This window comes from Vulpes vulpes, chromosome 4 (genome assembly GCF_048418805.1).
Source record: "Vulpes vulpes isolate BD-2025 chromosome 4, VulVul3, whole genome shotgun sequence".
Taxonomy (NCBI): Eukaryota; Metazoa; Chordata; class Mammalia; order Carnivora; family Canidae; genus Vulpes; species Vulpes vulpes.
The window spans coordinates 109,112,250-109,134,804 of record NC_132783.1 but is presented as its reverse complement, the minus strand read 5'-3'; the positions used below and the strand labels follow the sequence as shown (position 1 = coordinate 109,134,804).

The following is a 22,555-nucleotide window of genomic DNA, read 5'->3' as shown; positions in this document are numbered from 1 at the left end:
TAAATTCATTCCAATCTCATACTTTTTGTGGCCCAGAGAGAACAGAGTTGTTTTAAGTAAACCCTATTTTATTTACAGAGGGGGCTATCCTTTTCTAGAACCGCTGTCAGCAGCCCTGCTGGGCCCACCTTTCCAGACAGAAGTCAGTCAGAGCCACCTGCCAGCTCCATCAGAAAGTTCCTTTCAGCAATTGACCTCTCAGCACCAGCCGCTTTGTACTGGCTTCTCACATCCCCTCAGATCCCTGTACTCTGGAAATCCCTGAGGAGAGGGCAAGATTCACTTACATGCTACTCCTTCCTGCCACCTTCGAGCAGCGGTTGTCAGACACGCTCGGATGTCCTGCTGTATCTCCGTGATTGAGAAATGAGCCTGCACGTGACTTAATAATCAAGTGATTAAGTGTAAGGCTGACTCACTCGTGCACTGAACAGATTCAGGGTGATCCCCATCTTCATGTCATGCTCATTTCGATAAGCTTTCTTGAGTGGTATGAACTCTGCCTCAGCCTGTGAGATTCTGTATAATGTCCAGCCTCATCCCTCAGCCTTCACCTATCCCTCTGGCCTCCAGTCAGTCCCTCAGATATGGCAAGCTCTTTTCTAAAGCAAGGTCTTTGTACCCACAGCTCCTCTGTCAGGGGACCCCTTCCCCCAGACTCTTGCCTTGCTCTGTCTTCCACGTCACGACTTAGCTGAAAACTAACTTCTTTCTGGTACTCACTGGGAAGGCACTTAGGAGAGCCTCAGGGAGTCAGGGAGGGGGACATATTCTGCTTGTGATCTACATGGATGTTACCAGCTGTGTACACGTGTAAAAATTCTCTGAGCTGTCCACTTAAGATTTGTAGACTTCATGTAAGTAAACTTAAAAAAAGATGAAATCTAAAAAAAAATTTCACCTTCTTCTTTGTCTCCTTATTATAGCAATAAATAATTCCTATTATTCTTGACCATGGCATGTACATCTCCATCCTGGCACGATAATTATATTCTTTGATTGTTTATTTGCAAGTTATATCTCCTACTAGAATGTAAGCTCCACAAGGACAGAGCCTCTGTCTTGTTCATTGAGGCACCTTCCAGAGCATAGCACAGTGCCTGTCATGCAGTAGATACTAAAATAAAATAAAATAAAATAAAATTAGTGAATGGATAGATGAAAGGTTGAATAAAAACAGCTTGGATTTAATGATGGAGGGAAAAATGAGCAGAGGAGGAATGTCCAGGGCTGGAAGTTCCCACTCCCACCCAGCGGAGAGTTGATGAGTCTTGTTCTGGAAGTCCAGGAGCTTGTTCCCTCCCTGGAGACCCAACACCTGCCTGTCTACACCTCATTAGGGTTGTCCTGGTCAGCATAGATGAGGAAGCCTGTGAAGAGGCTGTCGGTCCAGTAAGGGTCGTAGAAAAGCCCATTCTGCTCTGAGTAGAAGATCTGAAGCCAGACCTCATCACCCTGCTTCAGAGCCAGGATGGTGGAGCCCGAGGCCACATCATGGTTGCCCGTGTTGGCATCGAAGGTCCGGATGCGGTACTGGCCGTTGTGCACCAGGCCGATGGCCAAGTGCTTATTGGCCAACGTGATGTCATAGGTGAAGTAGTAGATCCCTGGCACGCCGCAGACGAACTTGCCACTGGATGCATTGTAGTGGCCGCCCTCGTTCATCAGGATCTTGTCAAACTTGATGGGGAGCCTCTCCCTTGGGTAGCTCTTGGTCACTGCCACTGAGAAGGCAGACTTGGCGTGGCCACTGCCGCAGCTGCAGGGGCCCGGGAGGCCCGGCTCCCCCTTCCTGCCCTTGGGCCCCTTCTTTCCTGGTGTGCCGTGCTTCCCCGGGGCACCACTGACCCCCTTGGGGCCGCGAGGGCCGGCCCGCCCAATGGCCCCGGCTTTGCCCTTTGGTCCTGGCTTTCCCCGGTTACCTGTCCGGCCAGGTGGACCTGGAAGACAGAGCAGCTGGTGTTATGGGGGGGCCTTCACAGAACTAGGCAGATGCTGTGGGCCTTGGCTTTCCATCCTTGGAGCAGGAGCCTTTGGGTAATGGAAAGAGCAAGAAGGTTTTGGAGTCACTCAGAAATGGGTGCAAATCCTGATGGTGTAACCCGGGGCACTTCTCCCCAGCTTAGCTGGAAAATGGGAATGGTGATACTTACCTTCCAAGACCACTGTGGATCGGAGTGAAAAGAATAACATAGAACAGTTCACCCCCTTTCCTTTTCCTGCCTTCTAGGGAAGACTCTGGTTTGTCTGCCAGACCAATCCTTCAACGGGCTATGCTGGTAAAGGGTTGACAAAAGAACTGAAAGAAGTCTCTTGACTTCAGCACGTTGATCTTAGTAAAAGCCCTGCCTAATGTACCAGGTCCCTGTCCACATGTGCAAGAGTTTTAGCAGCATTGCTCACAAGAGCAAAACTAGGAACAACTAAATGTCCATCTAAAGAGAAATTATTAAAAAATTATGGTCTACCCATACTGTGTGCCTCTATGCAGGAGTCAGAAAAATGAGGCAGATTTATGTGCACATATGAAAACTTCTCTAAAGTATACTGTTAAGAGGAGAAAGCAGGTGGCGGGTCCTTTTTTGTTGAAAGGAAACCACAACGCTAACTAGTTCTTTAACCAGTTAAGTGCACAGGAGAATGGCTGGCCCATAGTAAACACTCAGCCAGTATCGTTGGCACATGCTGCAGAACATGCCCCAAGGAATGTTTTCCTGTAGAATGCCCCTCGGTTTTTAATACCCATATTTCATAAAGTGTATTTCTCTCAATACAATATTTTAGACCAGTGGTTATATAGGGAACATGTCTATTTATGTTCCCTAAATTCAATACAACATTTAAAGAAAAACAAATGTGGGTAAAGATTTGAGTCACATCCAAACACAATTGTGCAGTTGGTACAATTGGTAGGCTAGCAGAACTGGGTGTAGATATTTGAAAAGCATGCTGAATGCCAGTCAAGGGCCTGCTTCTGAAGGCTGCTGGTGCCAAAAGGCATCCTGATTACTGTATACAAGGCAACCGTTTGCTAACTACCAAATGAACTGGGCGATCAGAAAGTAATGTTGTAGGCATTTTACACTCTAACAAGGCACTTTGCTTCTTACATGGATATATGTAGGCATTTTACTGTGTTTTAAAATGTTGAGTTAACATGTAATATATTTACATTTTTCCTATTTTAAGTAATTGGGAAACAGATTCCCAAGTAGCATTTTCAGGAGCAGATTGCTTGAGTGCCTGGCAATGTCTGGCATTACTATATACATATGTAAATTATGTAGAAAAAGGTGAGGAAGGATACACATCTAACTAATTAATAGTAGTTACCTCTGGGAAGGTGAGGAGAGGATAAGGAAGGTAGGAATTCAGGACGTCTCTTGCTTTATTTATATGGTTTGAATATATCATAATGAGAATGTATTTGTGTATCACCCATAATTAAAAATTTTAAAGATGGAGAAAAATTAAGCTAAGATCATAAAGCTGTTCCATGAAAAAATGAAATTCAGCAAAACTTATTGCTCTAATAGTGGGAGAAAGGACCTCAGGAGGAGTAAAGACTGGATCATTTTGCATTGGAGTTTTTGAGGGAGGACAAATAGATAAGGAAGCTTCTCAGGAAGTTCAACAATGTGCAATGTGGTGTACCTCTTTTTTTTTTAATATTTATTTATTTATTTATGATAGACACACACACAGAGAGAGAGAGAGAGAGAGAGGGGCAGAGACACAGGCAGAGGGAGAAGCAGGCTCCATGCCAGGAGCCTGACGTGGGATTCGATCCCGGGACTCCAGGATAGTGCCCTGGGCCAAAGGCAGGCGCTAAACCGCTGAGCCACCCAGGGATCCCCGGTGTCCCTCTTTCTTGATACCTTTTTGAGAAACTTCAGGAAAACCTGATTTTACTTTTCAAGACCTTTATGGAGATGCATCTGTATGTGTACATCAGGAAGTGGTTGGGTGGTTGGTACTGGCCCCAGGGTGGCTGAACTTTACAGGTCAGGACTCTACATCTCTTCACACTGCCTTCCTTGGTGTGTTGTCTTAATTCTCAGCAGAGACTCACTGCATGGCAGGAGAGATGGCCAAGAGCAGCCCCCAGCCTACATCCTCACACCACTTAATCCAGGAGAAAAAGTCAATAGAGATACCCACTCACTTCTGGGACCAATAAGATGAATGTCAGAGGAAACTCTGTCGGGCCCTGCTTGGAGCACAGGCCCTGAATGAAGCTATCAGTGGGGTCAGGGAATGGGATACCATAGCAGCCAGTGCCTGACACACTGTGAGACCTCCCTGAGTCAAAGCCATCATCATTATTTATATAGTTATTTGGGGAAGAAGGTGCTTTTGGAGGACCTAATTTGGTGTGGTAGGAGGAGGTCTGGGTTTGGAGTCAGCTCCTGGCCTGTCACATGAGCTTAGCACATCAATTAAGTGGTGACTACCATTTATTGTATGTCTACTTTGGGACTGATGCTTCACAGGTCATATTTCATCTTTGTCACACCCCTATGGGGTAAGTGCTATTATCATCTCTACTGTAGAGATGAAGCACCTAGGGAATGGAGAGAGGTTAACTAATTTGCCAAACCAGGTACCCAGGTCTGTTTCCAGAGTTCAGGTTCTTATAGCCGTGATGTGCTGTTCTCAATAGAATCCCCCTTTGACTCTTGGTTTTTTTCATCTGTAACATGGGGATAGTAAAAATACCTTCTTCATAGGATGGATGGCCAGTTGAGCAACATACTCATAAGTGCTTTGTCAACATTAAAAGTTGTTACCACTCCCCCACCTCTTAGAACATACAAGTGGGGATGTTACTGACATCAAGAGTTTTGAGACATATGGAATATCAAGGTTGAAAGAGTCTGTAGAGACTATTCCATCTGTTTGCTGCCTGTCTGGCATCTCCTCCTTTGGGGAACCACCCTTCATGACTTCAAGTGGTCCCCATGAGGCTGTCAACCACAGTGACCAACTGCCCTCACCACCTACTCACACACCTAAGGGTGGGCTCATGATCCACCCAGTCCTGGCAGATGGTGGTACCTCACCTTCATGGCCAAAAAGATTGGTCCAGGATACATATGTGATTTGGGAAGACTAGTCATCCTGAGATTTGCCTGTGGATCAAGCCATGAGGAGATAGGCTTGAGCCCACTGGTAGCCATTTCAAAACTTTCAGCCTTTGTGAAAACAAAGCTAACACACACAAGCAGTAGAGCCTTGACAACATTTGCGCTCCTGGACCCAGCCCTTGCTGAAACTCAGCTCTTGAACTTCCCAGCTGCATGAGCCAATAAATTCCATTCGGTGCTATAAATTGAGTTTCTGTCACTTGTAACCAAAAGAGTTCTGAATAATATATCAGGAAACTTGCCTAAAGCAACTCAGCAAATCAATGGTGCAGCTGGGGAAGGAACACAAGATTTGATACCTACTGTTCCTTTCAGGAGAATTCATTGCTCTGTTTTTTAAAGAGACATCAATTTCATTTATAATGAAATAGAATTAATATTAGTTTTTGTAACTCAACTCCCTCTATGCTAAAGGATGGGAAGGGCAGGTACTGGGCCTCTTACCTTCCTCTCCACTGTCCCCCCGGTCCCCGTCCTGGCCGTCCTGGCCGTCTTTTCCAGGAAATCCCATTCTTCCCACCATTCCTGAGGGCCCTGGGGCTCCTGGGGGCCCGGGCGGGCCCTGGGGGCCAGGTAGACTGCAGACAAGTTGAGGGGAGCCCTTCTGGAAGTCCCTGCGGGCGAAGGCTCCGAGCAGCGGGTCAGCCGCACAAGGGAGGGCACAGGCCAAGAGTACCCAAGGGATCATGGTGGTCACCTGTGGGAGGCAAAAGAGCTGTGAGCAGGGGAGTCCAGTCACTGAGCTGACTGGCGGTCCATCAGAAAGGCAACCAGAGGAGGAGGAAACTGCTAGGAGAAATTCAATTATATTTCTCTCTTGCTCTCTACTATATCATATACAAGTAGCTAGACAATGTCATCCTATCTTGAGGACATATTTGGATGAATTATTGACCCAGAATATACTTTGGAGAGGTCTTGTGGGTGAGGTGCTCATTGTCACACTGTCCTTCAGAGTAGCTGAAACAGAGGTAGGGCCTAACGGCCCACTCATACCAATTGGGAGGAGCTGGAGATAGAGACAAACAAGCTGTGACTTCACTCAAATACTTGGCACAAGTAGCAAGTTACAGGATGGAAATATTTCGCATTGTAGGTGATGCTTTGCAGCTATGCTGCTTCTTCAGGGGGATGTAGGGTAGCACATCACAAGGTGAGAACTGAGGCTTCATTTCTAAGTCAAGGTGCCCCAGACCTGAGCTGCACTGGCAGGCCACAGCAGCAGCCTCCCTGCCAGGTGCTTCCTGGGTACCAGGCAGGGGCTGAGTTTCCTTACATTATTTAACTCACAACATCCTTGCCGGACAGATACAGGTGAGGTAGTGGAGACTTGGCAATGTGTAAAATAAGCCCAATTCATGCAAGTAGCAGGTGACAGGGCTTGGGTTTGAACCCTACCGGGTAGGCCCAGAATCTGTGTCCTTTTGGAGCAGGCTATAATGCATACTTTTTTTTTTTTTAAAGATTTTATTTATTAATTTATTTGATAGAGATAGAAAGAGAAAGAGAGAGCACAGGCGGGGGAAGGGGGAGCAGGAGAAGGAGAAGCAGGCTCCCTGCTGAGCAGGGAACCCAATGCAGGACATGATCCTAGGATCCCAGGATCATGACCTGAGCTGAAGGCAGATGCTTAACCAACTCAGCCACCCAGGCACCCCTCAAAAATGTTTTTTTAATTATTAGGCTCCATACCCAATGTGGGACTTGAACCCTGAGATCAAGAGTCATATGCTCTACTGACTGAGCCAGCCAGGTGCCCCTTTAGACATTGTCTTTTGAATTTCATTTGACCGATGAGAAATCAGCCCCCTTCTATCATCCTAGCTCCTATTTCCTCTTCCTTATGTATTTAAAATATAATTTTTGATGAAATCAAAGTTTACTGTCTGGATTATTGTAAGTATTGTTTACTACTAAGCTAAGCACTGCACCATAATTATATTTCCTTTCTCATTACACTCTTTTCTTGCTGGAGATAATAATTTATTTTTTCATGTGCCTAGTTCCCTATGTCACTATTTTCTACAGTATCAAATATATCAGATAATTTGATCCATTTATTTTCCTGAAGATAGAAGCCTTGGAGCACCCCCACCTCCTGTTCTGATCCTTATATGTGCTAAATGGTTGCCATCCTAGATTCTCCTTTATGATCACTGTAGTGGTTGTCTTCACCTCTCCCCTGTGTTACATCTCCTGTTTTATAAATCCCATGTATTTCTCTATTTGTTTACTTTAAAAAATGTTTTTTTAAGCCTTCAATTGGGTGGCACATATCCTGTGATAGCTTCCTGGAAAGTAGTCTGGGGAGTAATTTTTTTTAGAAATGTTGCAAGTCTCAATATAGTTTATTTTACACTGTGTCCTTAAGGCTGCTGGCAGCAACAGCATGATCACCAGAGACCAGAGTATTGTATGCTCAGAGATGATGCACTTCTTTTTTTTTTTTTTAATTTACTTATAAGAGAGACAGACAGAGAGTGGGGGGAGGGACAGAGGGAGAGGATCTTTTTTTTTTTTTAAGATTTTTAAAAAATTTTTTATTTATTTTATGATAGTCACACACACACAGAGCGAGAGAGAGAGAGGCAGAGACACAGGCAGAGGGAGAAGCAGGCTCCATGCACCGGGAGCCCGACGTGGGATTCGATCCCGGGTCTCCAGGATCACGCCCTGGGCCAAAGGCAGGCGCTAAACCGCTGTGCCACCCAGGGATCCCGAGGGAGAGGATCTTAAGCAGACTCTCTGCTGCGCATGGAGCCTGACATGGGCTCAATGCCAACACCCATGAGATCATGACTGGAGCAAAAGCCGAGTTGGACTTTTAATTGGCTGAACCACCCAGGTGCCCCGAGATGATGTACTCCTAGCCCGTCGCTGTAAAGATGCAGACACTGAGGTCCAGAGCAGGAATAAGCAACTTGATCAAGATGTCTCAACAAATCAGCTCAGTCACTCTGCAATTAACAGCCTTTCTCCCAAGAATGAAAATTTCCAGGCATGATTTCTTGCCATGGAGGGTGAACTCCAAAGTGTAGCTTGCTTTGCTTTTTATTTTTTGTTTTTAAGATTTTATTTCTTTATTTGAGAGAGAGAGAGAGAGCCAGCGCACGAGTGGGGGCCAGAGGCAGAGGGAGAGGGAGAAGCAGACTCCCCGCTGAGCAGGATCCTGGAACCATGACCTGAGCTGAAGGCAGGTATTTCATGGACGGAGGTCCCCAGGCTCCCCCATAGCTTGCTTTGTGACCTTAGGCAAGCTCTTTCCCTTCTCTGAGCCTCAGTTTCCCCACCTGAACAATAAGGGGTTTGATCTAGGTCAGTGGTTCCCACACTTCAGCGTGGATCACACTCACCTGGAGGGCTCATTCAAACCCAGATGCCCGGGCCTCACCCCCAGAGTTTATGATTCAGTATTATTAGTGAGTTTCCAAGGGCTGCTGCTGTTGCTGGTTCAGGCACCCACTTTGAGAACCATGAGACTAGATGGTCTCTAAGGTCTCTTATCTCTGATGTTGGGCCTTTCAGACCTCAGCCTGCCCTTTTGCAGGTATGTAACCCTTGCTGGCTCCACTGTGCCTGCGTGGACTTGGGCTACCTAACCAGAGCCTTCAAGCAACAGGTGTGGGCAGGCCTGGGTCCTGGAGCCTGTGCTTTCCTCCTGGGCCCATAACCTCGTTTTCCTTCAGACTTGGTTTTGCCCTGGTCCTAGAAGCCTGTCCACAGTGCAGGCTGCCTCTGGAAATAGGCTGATTCTACCTCCCCTCTGGGCCCCTCCAGGATCTTTGACCCTGGGAACAGATGAAGGAGAGAGAAAATCAGGCCTCTCCTGCAAGGGAGAGGAGAGAAGACCACACAGCATAGCACCACCCCAGACTTGGGGGCCTGTTCTAGTAGTTCTGGCTCCAAGGCTCACCTTCTCTGGACCTTAGATGGTTTCTCTAGATAAGTGTCATGGAGGTGCCCCTGGCCAGGTAGATAGAGGTGGCCTCATACCAGTTGCTATTTTCAATAACATTGCATCATATAGTAACAAAATTATTATCTTTTCAATTTCTTTAATCCTGATTAGGTCAAGAAAACAATTTCAATTTGGTGATAGTGTATCTTTAATGCCTCCCTAGCCCTTTCTAGTATCCCTTTTTAACCAAGAGCACTGGTATCTGTACAGTGCACACCCATTCTTAAAGTAACCCCCACCTCCCCCGCTTGAGCATCAGGACTCATGAGAGGCTGCTGCTAAATGGAGCAGTCAGGCCAGAGCAGAGAACTGACGAATGAACAGTTTGAGAGCCCTTTCTATGACTCTTGGCACTCATGTCAGACCAAGGATTTTAAAATGTGACCTGTGTCACTGGGACAGGGAGGGAGAGTGGCCACACCACTGAGGCCTGCGTGAGAAAGCTGACAGACTGGCTGGGTGGAAGCTTAAAGAGAGCATGGGAAGGGGACTGACTACCTTCTTGCCTCCTTTGGGGGGTGGAGGGTACCACACATTCCCCTGTGGGAGCCAGCCTGGGCCAGAGGGGTCTGAAGGCAAGGGGCCCCAGCAGCGATGACCACACAGGGCAGCCACCTGGAAGCCGGAAGCCGAGGGCTAGGTCTGGACTTGCAAGCAAAAAGAGAACGTGCATGGCCCACTTCAGGGCAGTGACAGTCAGAGTCCACAGGGCAACCCCAAGGAGTGGGCTAAAGGCCCCCATGGAAGGGGTAGTGTCCGTGTCTGCCAGGCCCAGAGAGGTAGAGCAGTATAGTCCCCATCCCCGCCAAGAAACATGAAGAGCCCTCCTGCTGCCTGTCCCTTTACCTCCCCTTCCTTCCACCTGGAAAAAGTGAGCTGAGGAAGGGAGCAGATGGCCCTGCCAGCTTCACATCTTCGTGGGGGTGGGGGGGGGTGGGGGGATAGGAGGAAGTCTCACCTTTGAATGGAGATTGAAGATGGGATTCCAAGGGGGTGGACTGCCAGACAGAGGGGGCCTCCCTCCCGGGCTGCATTACAGAGGGGACAGAGGAGGTAAAACTGTGTGCCTCTGGTGTCACACGTGTTCAACACAGCTGGCCTCGGTGACAGGAGAGGTGGTAAGAGATGGAAGTGTCGAATGCATGATGCCCTTTTGGAGAATCATGCTCTAGACCCTCCCTGCCCCCAGGTATCTCCATCTGCTTCCCTGGTCTGCTTGACAAGAGTCCTGGAAAACTCTCACTGTTTACTTGTGAGCTGGGATACATCTGGGCGCCCACAAGGGAAACCGAATTCTCAAAGCAGGTTTGAAATGGTTGAAAAGTTGCAATCTGCGAACGCTTTGGACCAGGGAGAGGGAGGAAGGAAGCGGGTGGGAGCGAGTCTTCCAGCCAGATGAGGTCCTGCAAACAGCCAGATGAAGAAAGGCAGGAAGGAGAGACAGCTAGATGAGCGCCAGCGAGCAGGGAGCATCTGCTTCAGTTTACGGCCCCTTCTCCCTTCTGCTGCTCCCTCTCAGCCACACAAGCCCCGCCAGGGCCAGGAGGTCGCAGGCCCCCTGCCTCTGCTGGACACGGGGGATTCCGCTCAGGGACAGCTGGCCCCAGCAGCCCAGTGGCGGGGTGGAGGGGCAGGGCTGGGGAACAGGCACAGGGGAAGGGATTTCTCAGAGCTGGAGCCTGGCTATTCCCGCAGTCCCAGCCAGGAACTGTTTTGGAAATAAAGGCGGGGAGACTAGATTCTGGAGGGAGAGAGTCTCCTTGCCTCCAGGGCACCTCCAAGAAAAACAAGGCTCCAAATATTCCTGCTCCCAGTCAGTGCCCCCACCCTCCTGCCTCTGGAGCCTGGCCCCCAGCCTACTCTACACTGTGGTGGGGAGACAAACTGGGAGCTAGGTGCTTGGAGGGGAGCCAGCGCCCCAAGGGATCCAGACAGGTTACCTCTTCCAGGGTCCTTTAAATAAATTTAGGGATGCTTGGGTGGCTCAGTGGTTGAGTGTCTGCCTTTGGCTCAGGTCGTGATCCCTGGGTCCGTGGTCCTGGGATTGAGTCCCGCATGGAGCTTCCTGTAGGGAGCCTGCTTCTCCCTCTGCCTATGTCTCTGCCTATGTCTCTGCCTCTTTGTGTCTCTCATGAATAAATAAATAAAATCTTTAAAATAAATAAATAAATTTAGGGTGGCATACTTGGGGAGGACCCCAAGAAACTGGCTCCTTTAGTTACAGACAGGGAAACTGAGGCAGAGGCAAACCTAGTTTATTAGACGCCTACAATGTTCCAGGCACTGTATGAAGTTTTGTATATGAATTATTTTATTTAAAGTTTATAATGAATTCTGTGAAGGTGGCAAAATTACTATCCCATTTCTTCAGAGAAAGAAACAGGCGCTGAAAAGTGAGCTGACTCGCCTCAAGTCACACAATTATTATTATTTTTTTAAGATTTATTTATTTATTTGTGATAGACATAGGGAAAGAGAGACAGGCAGAGTCACAGGCAGAGGGAGAAGCAGGCTCCATGCGGGAGCCCGACGCAGGACTCGATCCCAGGACTCCAGGATCACACCCTGGGCCAAAGGCAGGCGCTAAACCGCTGAGCCACCCAGGGATCCCCGCCTCAAGTCACACAATTAGAGCCACGGGGACCATATTCAAATCCATGTGAGGGGATCTGAAGGCTACAGTTAATACACTACACCTTGCTCCCTCCTTCTGATAATTTGTCCTATTTTATACAAGAGGAAACTGAAGCTCAGAGAGGCTAATCGGCTCATATTTACACAAATTTGAGGCAGAAGTTATATTTGAACTTGGGTTTGGCTGACCCTAATGTCCAAACGCTTTCCATTATGTCAGCATTTCTTAGATTTTCCTCCTAAATATTCTGAATCAGAGAGGAGACCTTGAAGCATTTGCCAAAGCCACACACAACAATAGAGAAATTTCTTTAATGCCAATTTATACAGACACGCACACGCACGCGCACACACACGCATGCCTACAAGCACATACACATACACACGTGTATGTATAATATCTGACTTTGAAAATGTAGAAATGATGCTTTTTCTCCCTTGGGATACTTAAGTAAAACGATGCTTAAGGAAAACCTATCTTTTGAGAGGCCCACCCTTGGCTTAGCAAAGAGGATGGGGTAGGGATCAGGTCCTGGGCCCTGACTTCCACAAGGGCCTTTGGAGGGTTAATGGGGTGTTCCTAGGAGCTGAACCAAAAGACCAGGGTCCCCAAAGCACGCCCCCCCATCACCACCAGGAGCTGCTCATTCCCTGCTTAGACCCAGCAGGAGCCTCCTCCCTGGTCCCTCCTCCCTCCCCCACATACACTCCCCATGCGAAGCCAGAGGAACTGTTCAAAAACAGAACTCAGCTACATCACTTCCTGGAGGGTCTTACTCCAGCTGTTGCTGGCTGCAGCAGCAAACATCGGAAACCCTGACGTGGCCCACAAAGCCCTAGATGCCTGGCTCCTGCAGCCACCACCGCCCTGCCGCCAGCCCCCAGCATCACCCAGCCCACCTCCTCAGGCCCAGCGCCAGTCTGCCAGCCAAGGAGCCCCACCCTCTGGCGAGCTGGCTCTTTATCCGTTGTCTTTCAGCCTAAATGTCACTTCCCCCAAGGCCTTCCCTGACATGCCCTCTCCGACAGCTCTCCCTTTGGACCCCAGCTCCTCCTCTGTCTTTCTAGCCCTTAAACATGGCACCTGTATTCACTATATTGAGACCCACACTCTGCCCTCAAGAAAATCCAGAGCAAGGAGAAAACAAGGCAATGGCTTAAATCCAAAAGAAATCCTTGGATTCAAATAAGTTTTCTTCAATAAGTCATCTCCCCACAAAAGAAAGTTTTTTCCCTTTCATGGTATTTCTAACCCAAACCAGACCTAATTCTAATCCCCTCTTCCTTTTGACCTCTTAGAGCGCAGGGGGCTCACTCCAGGAATGGAGCTTGCAGAATATTTTACACATAGCAGGTACTCCATAAATATCTGTTCAACTGATCAGAGGGAAAAACCCAAGTATTGGTCTTTCCTCACCTTTTTAAAAACTATCTCAGTTCTTGGGGGGCATGGGTGGCTCAGAAGGTTGAGTGTCCAGCTCTTGATTTTGGCTCAGGTCATGATCTCAGGGTCTGGAGTGGAGCACAACAGGGAGTCTGCTTCTGCTTGAGGATTCTCTCCCTCTCCACTGATTCCATCCCCCACTTGCACTTGTACTCTTTCTCTCAAATAAATAAATCTTAAAAAAAAAATTATCTTATTTCCTAAATTCTTTCTGGTGGGAGTTGAATGAGAAGGTTTATGACAGTCTTACTGCTGTAGGGGGAAAAGATGTTAGTTGGTTAAACCCCAAAAATGAAGTCATGAGGTACTAAACTTGGATAAGTTCTTCAGTCTGGTTTTAATTTGCCCCATCCCTGGGCTTATCATCTCTTACTTAAGTAGCTAATGATTCATAAATACACATGTCCCAGGAAAACACTGGGAGCTAAAGTGGCCCAGCCTGAAATCTGCTGTCAGGAGAAGAGCCTTCCTCCTCCTTTCTGCCCTTGGCCCTCAAGACACCAGCCACTGGCTCATTCCCAAGGATCCTCAGCCCAGACTGTGATGTGAAAAGGACCAGAAGTGGGGACAGTGGTGTCTTGCTCACTACAGCTGAGTGTGGTCTGCCGGTAGAAACTCCAGGGACACTTGTCTGGGCCATCAGCCAGGCTGCTTGATTGTGAGCCATCCTGCCTTGGAGACTGGAAGATATACATTATACTTAAATGAACCTGAGCAGTTGGTTCTCGGGCTATGACATGCTGACAGGGAGGGCTGGTGTTTTAACTCTGTGATTAAGAGGCATGGGAAACCCACCCACTTCATTTCCTCATCTAATGGAAATAATAATATACCCACCTCACAGAGTTTCTGTAGGAACAATGAGATAATGTACTCAAAGCTTCGAGCCCAATGTGTGACTCGGTGACCGCCCAGCAGCTGAAGAGAACTCAACCTAAAAGGCCCCGGAGCCCTACCTCCTCCCTGTGAGGCCCACAGACCATTGCCTGCCTCAGCCTTCAGGGCTCAGATGACCACTGTGTCCTTGGAGAGAAATACCTGGTCACCTGGCCTAAAGTATCCCACCTGCTGGTTTGCTTTTCCAAGCACTCAATCAAGTTGTGATTATGTGTGTATTGGTTTCTCAACCCACTAACGGCATCCTCTCTGTGGCATGGAAGGTCCTGGAAAGCGAGTGCCTGCCTGCCTGTCTTGCTCTTCATTATGTCACCAGAGCCTCCCACAGTACCCACCCCGCACATAGGAAGTGCTCAGCTCACAGTGCTTCCACAGCCAGGAAGGAGACACTCCTTTTAATAAAAGGGCAACAGGATCCAAACTTTTCATTTGCTCTGTGCGGATGACAAAGCCACACTCGGCCCATGAGGGAAACGCAGTGAGATGACTGGTCTTGGATTGGAAGATGGGAGTCCCAGCCCTAGTTTTGTGACTCACTGGTTCAAAACCCAGTGAGTGGTTATGTGACTGTGGGAAAGTCATTTCCTCTTATTCCTGCTTCCATTTCCTCATCTATAAAATGGAGATGGTAACACTCACTCCATCTGCCTTACAGGGAATCAAACAAGATAACTGAGGCTGAGAGCAAACAGGATACAAAAGTTCAAGCCTTGCTGAAAATTGTAATTGCCACCACCTGCCCCAGAACTAACAGCAAGCAGTCCTGACCTCCCAGCAGGAGCTTCTAGAGTGTCTGGGGAGGCTCCTAGAGTTCTGGGTGGTGGTGGAGATACCTGAATTGGACACAGCCAGCAATTCTCCAAGGATTTGGAGTTAAAGGGGAAAGGCTGGTAGCTGGAATGGGGTGGGGCTTGCTTGCAGATGAGGCTCTCTGAAAATCCCCTTTGATGGGAGTGAGAATTCCATAATGAAAAACACTCCATGCCCTCCTTGAATTCCAGGAAGCAAACTGGAAACAGCCCTTTCCAGCTTCCTTGAAAAGCTGACAGACCGCCTAGAGGAGGGGGCTGGCGAGAGCTCCTCACACAGTGCTCACAGACAAGTCCCCTTCCTGGAATTTGGAAACACTCCAGCAACCAGTCTAATACCGAAGATTCAAAGGCATGGGCGCACTTGCCAAGAGGCCCCAGAAACCATTCGATCTGCTGTGTGCAGAAGCTCACTCTGCTTCTGGCTGGGTGTAGAAAAAAGAGGTCCAAGGACAAAGAGTGACCCAGTGAGATCCCACGAGCCAGGATCTCACAGGGTTTGTGTCAGCCGGCACTCCTGAAAGCGCGCTGGAAGTCAGCCTGGCGGCCACTGAGCCATACCTTCTGTTCTGTACACCCAAACCCCGACCCACTGATCCACCGACCAACCGACAAACACAGCATGCGATGCGATGGGACGGACATGGGGCCCCCCACCCCAGGACCGTGGGCTGCTTCATGTTGGATCTCAGTTGCCTGTGTAAGGAGGGCACAAAGCCATCCAGCTTTGGAGCTGCCCACAGCTGTTTTCCCCCAGGGCGACCAAGGGCGGCAGTGAGCCAGAAGAATGCAGCTGATGTGCCAGATGTGAAGGGAGGGAAGGAGGCCTGAGTTCAGAGCCCTGTATCCAGCTTGTCCTGAGGGCCAGCCTCCAAGTGGCAGACCAGAGTGCTGGGGAGCGTGTTTGAGCAGTGCTACCCAGTAAGACTATGATGTGTGGCCACCATTCACAATGGGTCTCATTGCCATGTTAAAAAGGTAAGATGCAGTGAGATTAATTTTAATGTTATGTAGCCTAATAGATCTCAAATATCATTTCAACATGCAATCAATGTAAAAATGGTTAGTGAGGCATTTCACATTCGTCAATCAGCACTAGGTGTTCGAAACCCAGTGTTTGTCTTACACTTGCATCACATCTGCATTCAGACTGGTCACATTTCAAGGGCTCAAGAGCCACGTGGTGGCTACTGTATTAGCTCTAAACATAGCTGCTTGAGCTGAACTAGCTGAACTAGCTGCGGGAACTTTGACAAATTACTTATTCTATCTCCCTCAGCCTTGTCCTCTCCAACATGGGGACGATAATAATACTACCTACCTTAGAAGGTTGCTATGAGGATATAATGTCCCTAGACGAAGTGTGGCATATGGTGGGGGGTACACAAGCACTAGCTATTATTACGGTGTGATTTCTTGTCCCTCCAAAGATCAAACAGGATAACGGATGTTGAAAGTAAAGCATGATACAGAAATTAAGACCTAGTTTAAAATTCTGATTGTCACCATCTGCAGCTGAACTCACGAGAAACAGTCCTGATCTCAGAGTCCTGTGCATTTCAGGCAGAGGCCGCTGTCTTCTTCTATTGCTCCATTTTCATTTAAACTAGTTTGTGTTGTGTTTCTGTGAGTTGCCACCAAAAGAGAGGAGGGTTGGCCCTTGCTCTTGCACTGGCATTGCATCCTGAGGGAAGGATGGGGTGTCTGCCTCGGCCCCACACCGCTGAGCTACGTGGTGTGTTCATGCTCCATAATACAAAGACAGGTGAATCAATGGGACAGTACTTAGCTCAGCAAGTGATGGGGGCCCAAATGGGACATCATGTGGTTGGTACCATGGCTTGGCATGTGGATACCCACAAGTGGCACCACTTATTGCCTCTGATGCCAGACTCTGGTGTTCTGGAGATGTATAGATGTGGCTGCTACTCTCATAGGGCACATGGTCTGGGTATATGCTGAGGGTCCAGCCTGGCACACCAGGGTGGCCAGGAGGGAAAGCAAGCTGTGAACCTCCTTTCTCTTTGAAACAGGCTGTCTCTCCAAAGAGCATCCAGGGCCACACAGGAGGCAAGAGAAGGAAATTTTGAGGCTAGATGATCCCCTGGAATGGTATAGAAGGGATCACACTTGAAGATCCAGGGAGCTGAGGGAGAGGAGCAACTTCTGAACTCTGAAGGGCTGGGGAGAAAGGTTAAGTTTGCCTTGACTTCTCAACTGCTGCTCTCCACGGAGTCATTCCAGTCAGGCCCTGATAGGCATTCAGGGCAACTCAGAAGATTGGACAGAGGGCTGGCCTTCAAGGAGCACAGAGTCAGTCTCAGAGATGTCCAACCTCTGATACTGAACCCCTCTGGGCCTCAGTTTCCTTATCTATGAAACGGAAAAAGCCCTACATGGCCTTGTTTCAACCATCTGAATTTGAAATAGCATGATAGAAAAACATTTTTTGTTTCACTTCACGTGTGAAATCTGAAATGACTCAAAATCCCCAAATTGAAAGTTTGTCAAGGACCTGGCAAGGCAGTGCGACTTATGAATTATAAACTGTGCTTGCACATGACAACACTATTCTACTAGGTGAGCAGAAATACCTGCCATCCTTCAGCAGGCGAAGTTTGAATTATTTGAGGTCTTTAGGACTGTCTCCCTGAGTAATTAAATTGCTTATAACTCCCTTATAGAATAATTGTGACTATTAAATGAAATAATGCAGTCACCAGGCACTGGTAAGCACTCGGTAATAGTAGTGTTATTCTGATATGATAATATATAAAAACAATGTGAGATAGTAAATAACAGTATAACAGGAGAAGGTTAAATGAGTAGACCTGGGTCTGCTGTTTCCTCATCTGTAAAATGTGAGAAAGGTGAGCTGAACAGTTGTGAGCTTCAGGGTAAATAGCTCAAAGGCAGTTAAAACAGCTGATACAATCTAACAGCAAGATATAAATGCAAAGGTGCAGGATTTCTACATGTGTGTCCTACAGTAAAAGAAGTTGTAAAATTTGACTTTATGTATTTAGTAACCAGCTCTTTATTGACATTGCGATGTGCAAGGACCTCTGCTTGAGAGGGACTGAAAAGCTAGGGAGGATGGCCCTGCCACTGAGGAAATGATAATCTAGACTTGACTGGATTATCCATGGCCTGACCTTGTGAAAACTACAGACTGCACCACACTTTTCTGGTTGTTTTTAATTTGAAATTGTTGCCAGTGTAAGACATGGGAGATTTTATGTTAAAACCAAGAGTCCAGGCACAAGCACCTGAGTGCTCCTGCAAGGTGAAATGCGCTCCTGCCAGCCACCAGCCATGAGCTTGTCCTACCTTCTGCCTGAGTTCCAGGTCTACACCCACGGCTAGAAATACCAGTGACTAGTCCATGCCTCTCCTGCCTTCGACTACGTGGAGTTTGGAGTTTGAGCTGCACACTGTTCCCAGCACCAAGAACCTACGTCAGCTGTTCTGCAAACTCACCCTGCAGTGCCTCAGCAAGTTCCCAGAGCATGTACTGAGGCTTACCCAGAGCCAGCGGTGCCAGAGATCTGTGCGTGAATACGGTGTCAGAAGCAGTATGTGGAGTGCGTGCCTGCCTGCCTCCTGCACAAAAGGAGGAGGAGGGAAGACCAGTTGGACAGCACCAGCTGCCTCCCCCAAGAGAAGCCTCCTGGGAACCCGCTTCCAACAAAGATGGCACAGCTGCGAGTGGCAGTGACGACAGCATGACAGATCTGTACCCACCCGAGTTGTTTACCAGAAATGACCTGGGAGGGACTGAGCATGGGGATAGCACCGATGACTCTGGCAGAGGAGGAGGGTGAGAAGCCAAGGTGCCAGACAGAAGGGCCCTGGGGCCAGAGAAGAGATGGAGGTGGACCCTGAGCAGGTCTTCAAGCATTGGGAGAAGCCGTTGGGCTCATCAAAGAAGTTCAAAAGTCGTCACCATAAACCTAAGAGCTTCAGCTCTTTTAAGCAGATTAATAAAAGGTTGCTGGAAAAAAAAATCAGGATCTTTAGGTATTCTTGGGAATCTGTAGATTTGGCAACATTTGGAAGGGCACCAATTGGCTGCCCCTCAAGATGCAGTGTTATGGGCTGAAATGTGTTCCCCAAAATTCTTATGTTGAAATCCTAATCCCCAGAACCTCAGAATGGGGCTAGATTTGGAGGTTGGGCCTTTAAAGAGGTAAAAGAGGGCAGCCCGGGTGGCTCAGCGGTTTAGCGTCGTCTTCAGTCCAGGGCCTGATCCTGGAGACCTGGGATGGAGTCCCATGTCAGGCTCCCTGCATGGAGCCTGCTTCTCCCTCTGCCTGTGTCTCTGCCCCCACCCCCTGTGTCTCTCATGAATAAACAAATAAAATCTTAAAAAAAAATAAAGAGGTAAAAGAAAATAAAGTCACATGATTGGGCCCTAATCCACTATACCTGGCATCCTTATAAAGAGGAGATTAGGACACAAGACACAGAGGGCTGACCATGTGAGGCTGTAGCCAGAAAGTGGCCATCTGCCAGCCAGGGAGAGAGGCCTCAGAAGGAACTAAACCTGTCATCACCTTAATGGTTGACTTCTAGTCTCTGGAACTCTGAGAGATAACTTTCTGTTGTTTACATCAGTAGTCTGTGGTATTTTGATATGGCCACCCTAGCAGACGACTGCACAGGACCACATTCCCCAATGTCCACAGCACTTACCACTCCCAGATGGCATGCGTTCTGCTTGCTGATGTGCTCCACACAGCCCATATTAGCATCTGAGTGGGCACCCCCTGACCTGGAGGGAAAGGGTGTTCTCCACGTATGTTGTGTGTTCTTACTTCAAAGCTTTGATGTGCATTTTCCCCTTCTGCTCTCCTCGCAGTTCTGTAAGGCTGATACTATCATTCTCACTTGGCAGAAGAGAAAACAGGGCTCAGAGGAGTGAACTCATTTTTTACCAGGTCCAAGCTGGGAGGGGACGCAGGCTTGCTGCTGACTCAGGGCCCAGAGCTCCTGTCCCTCTGCCACGTGCTTGGGCATAGGACCCATGAACATAAAGCCTTGACTCACAGGGCAGCTCTGTGTATGTGTGTTCTAGAGGGAAGCCATTCACAGCAATGCACAAATTCCAGGAAGCTTATTTCCTTCAAAAAAGATTTGGCATAGAATTCCTTTCAAAAGTAAATGTAAAACAGAATTTGAACTGAAATCAGCTTTCTGCAGTTCATCTCATGGAGGCAAAGGCCGGTTGGCAAGCCTCTGACTGGAAGGATGGGTGAGGCTAGCTGTGAATGTGCACATGGACTCGGTTAGCCTATGCTGAACATTCGGGAGCAGAGAGCGCTAGAGACTGGCGCCTTAGGAAAGAAGATTCAGTCCCCTGTATCCAATCGGCTGATGAGGAATAGCAGGATAGGGAAGAAGAGGGGGATTTGCAGAGAAAGCAGTCACTTCCTGGGGGAACTTGCTGAATATTTGATGGAGTCAGAAGAGCTTCAGAGATGACCCCAGACTTGTAAGAGAAATCCTGATTTACTCATACAATGACACACTATGACACTGTTGTGAGAACAAAGTAAGTCCAGACATGCAGATGGAAAGATACACAAAGTGAAAAAGGCATGTTATGGTAAGGAATGTAAAGTATGATTCTCTTTGACTTAATAAAAGGACACATACACACGGACACATATAATTTCTGAAAGAACACTTCTTGATAAATGAGTAATTCCTCTCAGAATTAGGAATGGTGTGAGGGATTTTACTTTGTACTTTCTCCCTTTTTGTATGGTCTGAATTTCTTATGATGATCACTGTTAGCTTTACACCATTTAAAACAAAAGATGACCTTAAGCTTTAAGTATTAGAAGACAGGCAAAGTCAGTGTCCCTGCTAGGGGATGGGGAGAGGTCAGACATTCAGGAAGAAGCCAACTCTGGGGTGCACTTGATGTGTCAGAATGAAGGGTAGTGGTGATGTTCTAAGAAGTGCAGGGGGTCTGAGGAGTTGGCAGTGGAAAGTGGGCTTAATGGACACAATTACCAGATAACAGAATAAATCAGAAGAGAATGGTGTAGATGGGGAAGGGGGGCAGAATGGGAGGAGGGGAGGGAGCAGACTTAGAACACTGCTAACTGAGCATCAGCCTTGGGTTGACATATACAGGATGTTGTTGCTACCGCTGCTGGTTCAGTTCCTGGGGGCAGGAACACAGGGTCCCTGGGAGAGGGTGGGTCCAAGGGGGTCTTGAGATTTTGAAGGGTTCCAGGTAGCAGAGGAGGATAGTGTGGAGGTTGTGCAACCAGGACTGAGAGACCACGGGGGGCCACTGCGATCTTTCAGCTGAGAGATACAGTCTGGGCACAGGACCACAGCAGAGGGCTTGGGGAGATATGAACAAAGTAACTAAGGCAAGGCTTAGAGACAAGTAGTTTGGGGGAAGAGAGTCGTAAAGAATCGGGTGCAAATCTCAGCTTGCCGCTTAACACCTTCTGAGCTCAGTTTTGCCGGTCTACATAATGTATTTAATTAAGGAAGCGCTGTGAGGAGTCCACGAGATCATGCACTCCGTAAACACAGCTGGAATGGTCAGCGCCGGGATTGGACTCAGACTTACCAGGGATCAGGTCCCTTTACCGCCGGTTACCAGCCGTGCAACCCGGAGCAAGAGGTTAAACGTCTCTGAACCTGGTTCCTCTTTGGCAGATGGGGGATAACCGGTCGTCATGGAAACGAAACAGCACCGCGCGCACCGAACGGTCGAGGCGTAGCATCAGCAGGCCAGCCGCTTCGCGCACAGCCAGCGCCCACGCGTGCTGATCCGTGTTCAAGGCGGCAGCCGGCAAGCCCGGGGTGCGGGCCTGCAGGGAGCGGAGGTCGGGCGCGGCCTTGCCCGTGCACAGCCTGGGCGCCCGCACCGCCGAGCCCTCCCGGCCCCCCGCGCGCGCCCTAGACCTGCGTGGGGAGGGGCGGCGGCGGCCGCGCGGCGACACTCACCCCGGGGCTCCGCCGCGTCCAGGCGCCTCCGCAACCACCAGCTCTCGGCGCAGCTCCGCCGCCGCCTCCCTGCAGCCTCCCGCCGCCGCGGCTGCAGCTCGGCCCGCGCCCGCCCCAGGCATACTTTTCCCATCCCGTCATGGGCGGGAGCGCTCGGTTCCCGGTCACGTGGGCCAGCCCGCGGCTCCGAGCTCTCCCGTCCGCGTGGCTTGGGGAAAGACTTCAGCGCTGGTGGCAGCTTGAGTGTGTCCGTGCACGTCTCGGTGTGTACGACTCGTCGGGGTCTGCGAATGCACGTCGGGGTCTTACATGCACGACAGTGACTGCCCCCCCCCCCCCCCCCGGGCGATTGCAAGGGTGTGGGGATTTGTGCATGTGTCTGTTTTGCTTGAACGTGAGCATGCATCTCGCTGTGGATCAGAGGGTGCACGTGGACCTGACGGCGGTAACGGCGTACGTTCCCGTGCATGGAATGTGCATGTACTTGAGAGGGATTATGAATCCTGTGTGCATGTTTAGTTGTGTGTGTGTGTGTGTGTGTGTGTGTGTGCGTGTGCATTCATAAGTGCAGATGTCCAAACGTGCATCAGGGCTCCTGTATGCACATATACACACACGTCCAAGATTGCAGCTCGCTGTGTAAGTGACGTGTACTTCATTTGCTGGGTGTACACAACAGTGGCTGGATAGC

General features: G+C 48.8%; 1 protein-coding gene and 1 pseudogene across 2 annotated transcripts; one reads left to right on the top strand and one right to left on the bottom strand.

The window, feature by feature from the left end:
• Nucleotides 1–1,166: 1,166 nt before the first annotated feature.
• C1QTNF2 (C1q and TNF related 2) lies at nucleotides 1,167–22,061 on the bottom strand. 2 transcript variants are annotated; one of them, XM_026007691.2, is made up of 3 exons: nucleotides 21,865–22,061; nucleotides 5,592–5,844; nucleotides 1,167–1,940 (listed from the first exon to the last, which is right to left on the bottom strand). In XM_026007691.2, the coding sequence occupies exons 1-3, from the start codon at nucleotides 22,003–22,005 to the stop codon at nucleotides 1,327–1,329; spliced, it is 1,008 nt and encodes a 335-aa protein (XP_025863476.1). In that variant the 5' UTR covers nucleotides 22,006–22,061; the 3' UTR covers nucleotides 1,167–1,326. The 2 variants fall into 2 exon arrangements, with proteins under 2 accessions (XP_025863476.1, XP_025863477.1); XM_026007692.2 differs by lacking the exon at nucleotides 21,865–22,061 and adding an exon at nucleotides 21,485–21,622.
• LOC112927640 (surfeit locus protein 2-like) lies at nucleotides 18,181–21,820 on the top strand (annotated as a pseudogene).
• Nucleotides 22,062–22,555: the final 494 nt, after the last annotated feature.

What these genes read in the sequence shown, in the direction of transcription:
- C1QTNF2 (XM_026007691.2), bottom strand. Translation starts at nt 22,005, where the DNA reads ATGACGGGATGGGAAAAGTATGCCTGGGGCGGGCGCGGGCCGAGCTGC. An exon ending in GGACGCGGCGGAGCCCCGGG is followed by an intron (nt 5,845 to 21,864) that starts GTGAGTGTCGCC and finishes TGCCTCCCACAG; the next exon opens with GTGACCACCATGATCCCTTG. An exon ending in GGGGGACAGTGGAGAGGAAG is followed by an intron (nt 1,941 to 5,591) that starts GTAAGAGGCCCA and finishes TCTGTCTTCCAG; the next exon opens with GTCCACCTGGCCGGACAGGT.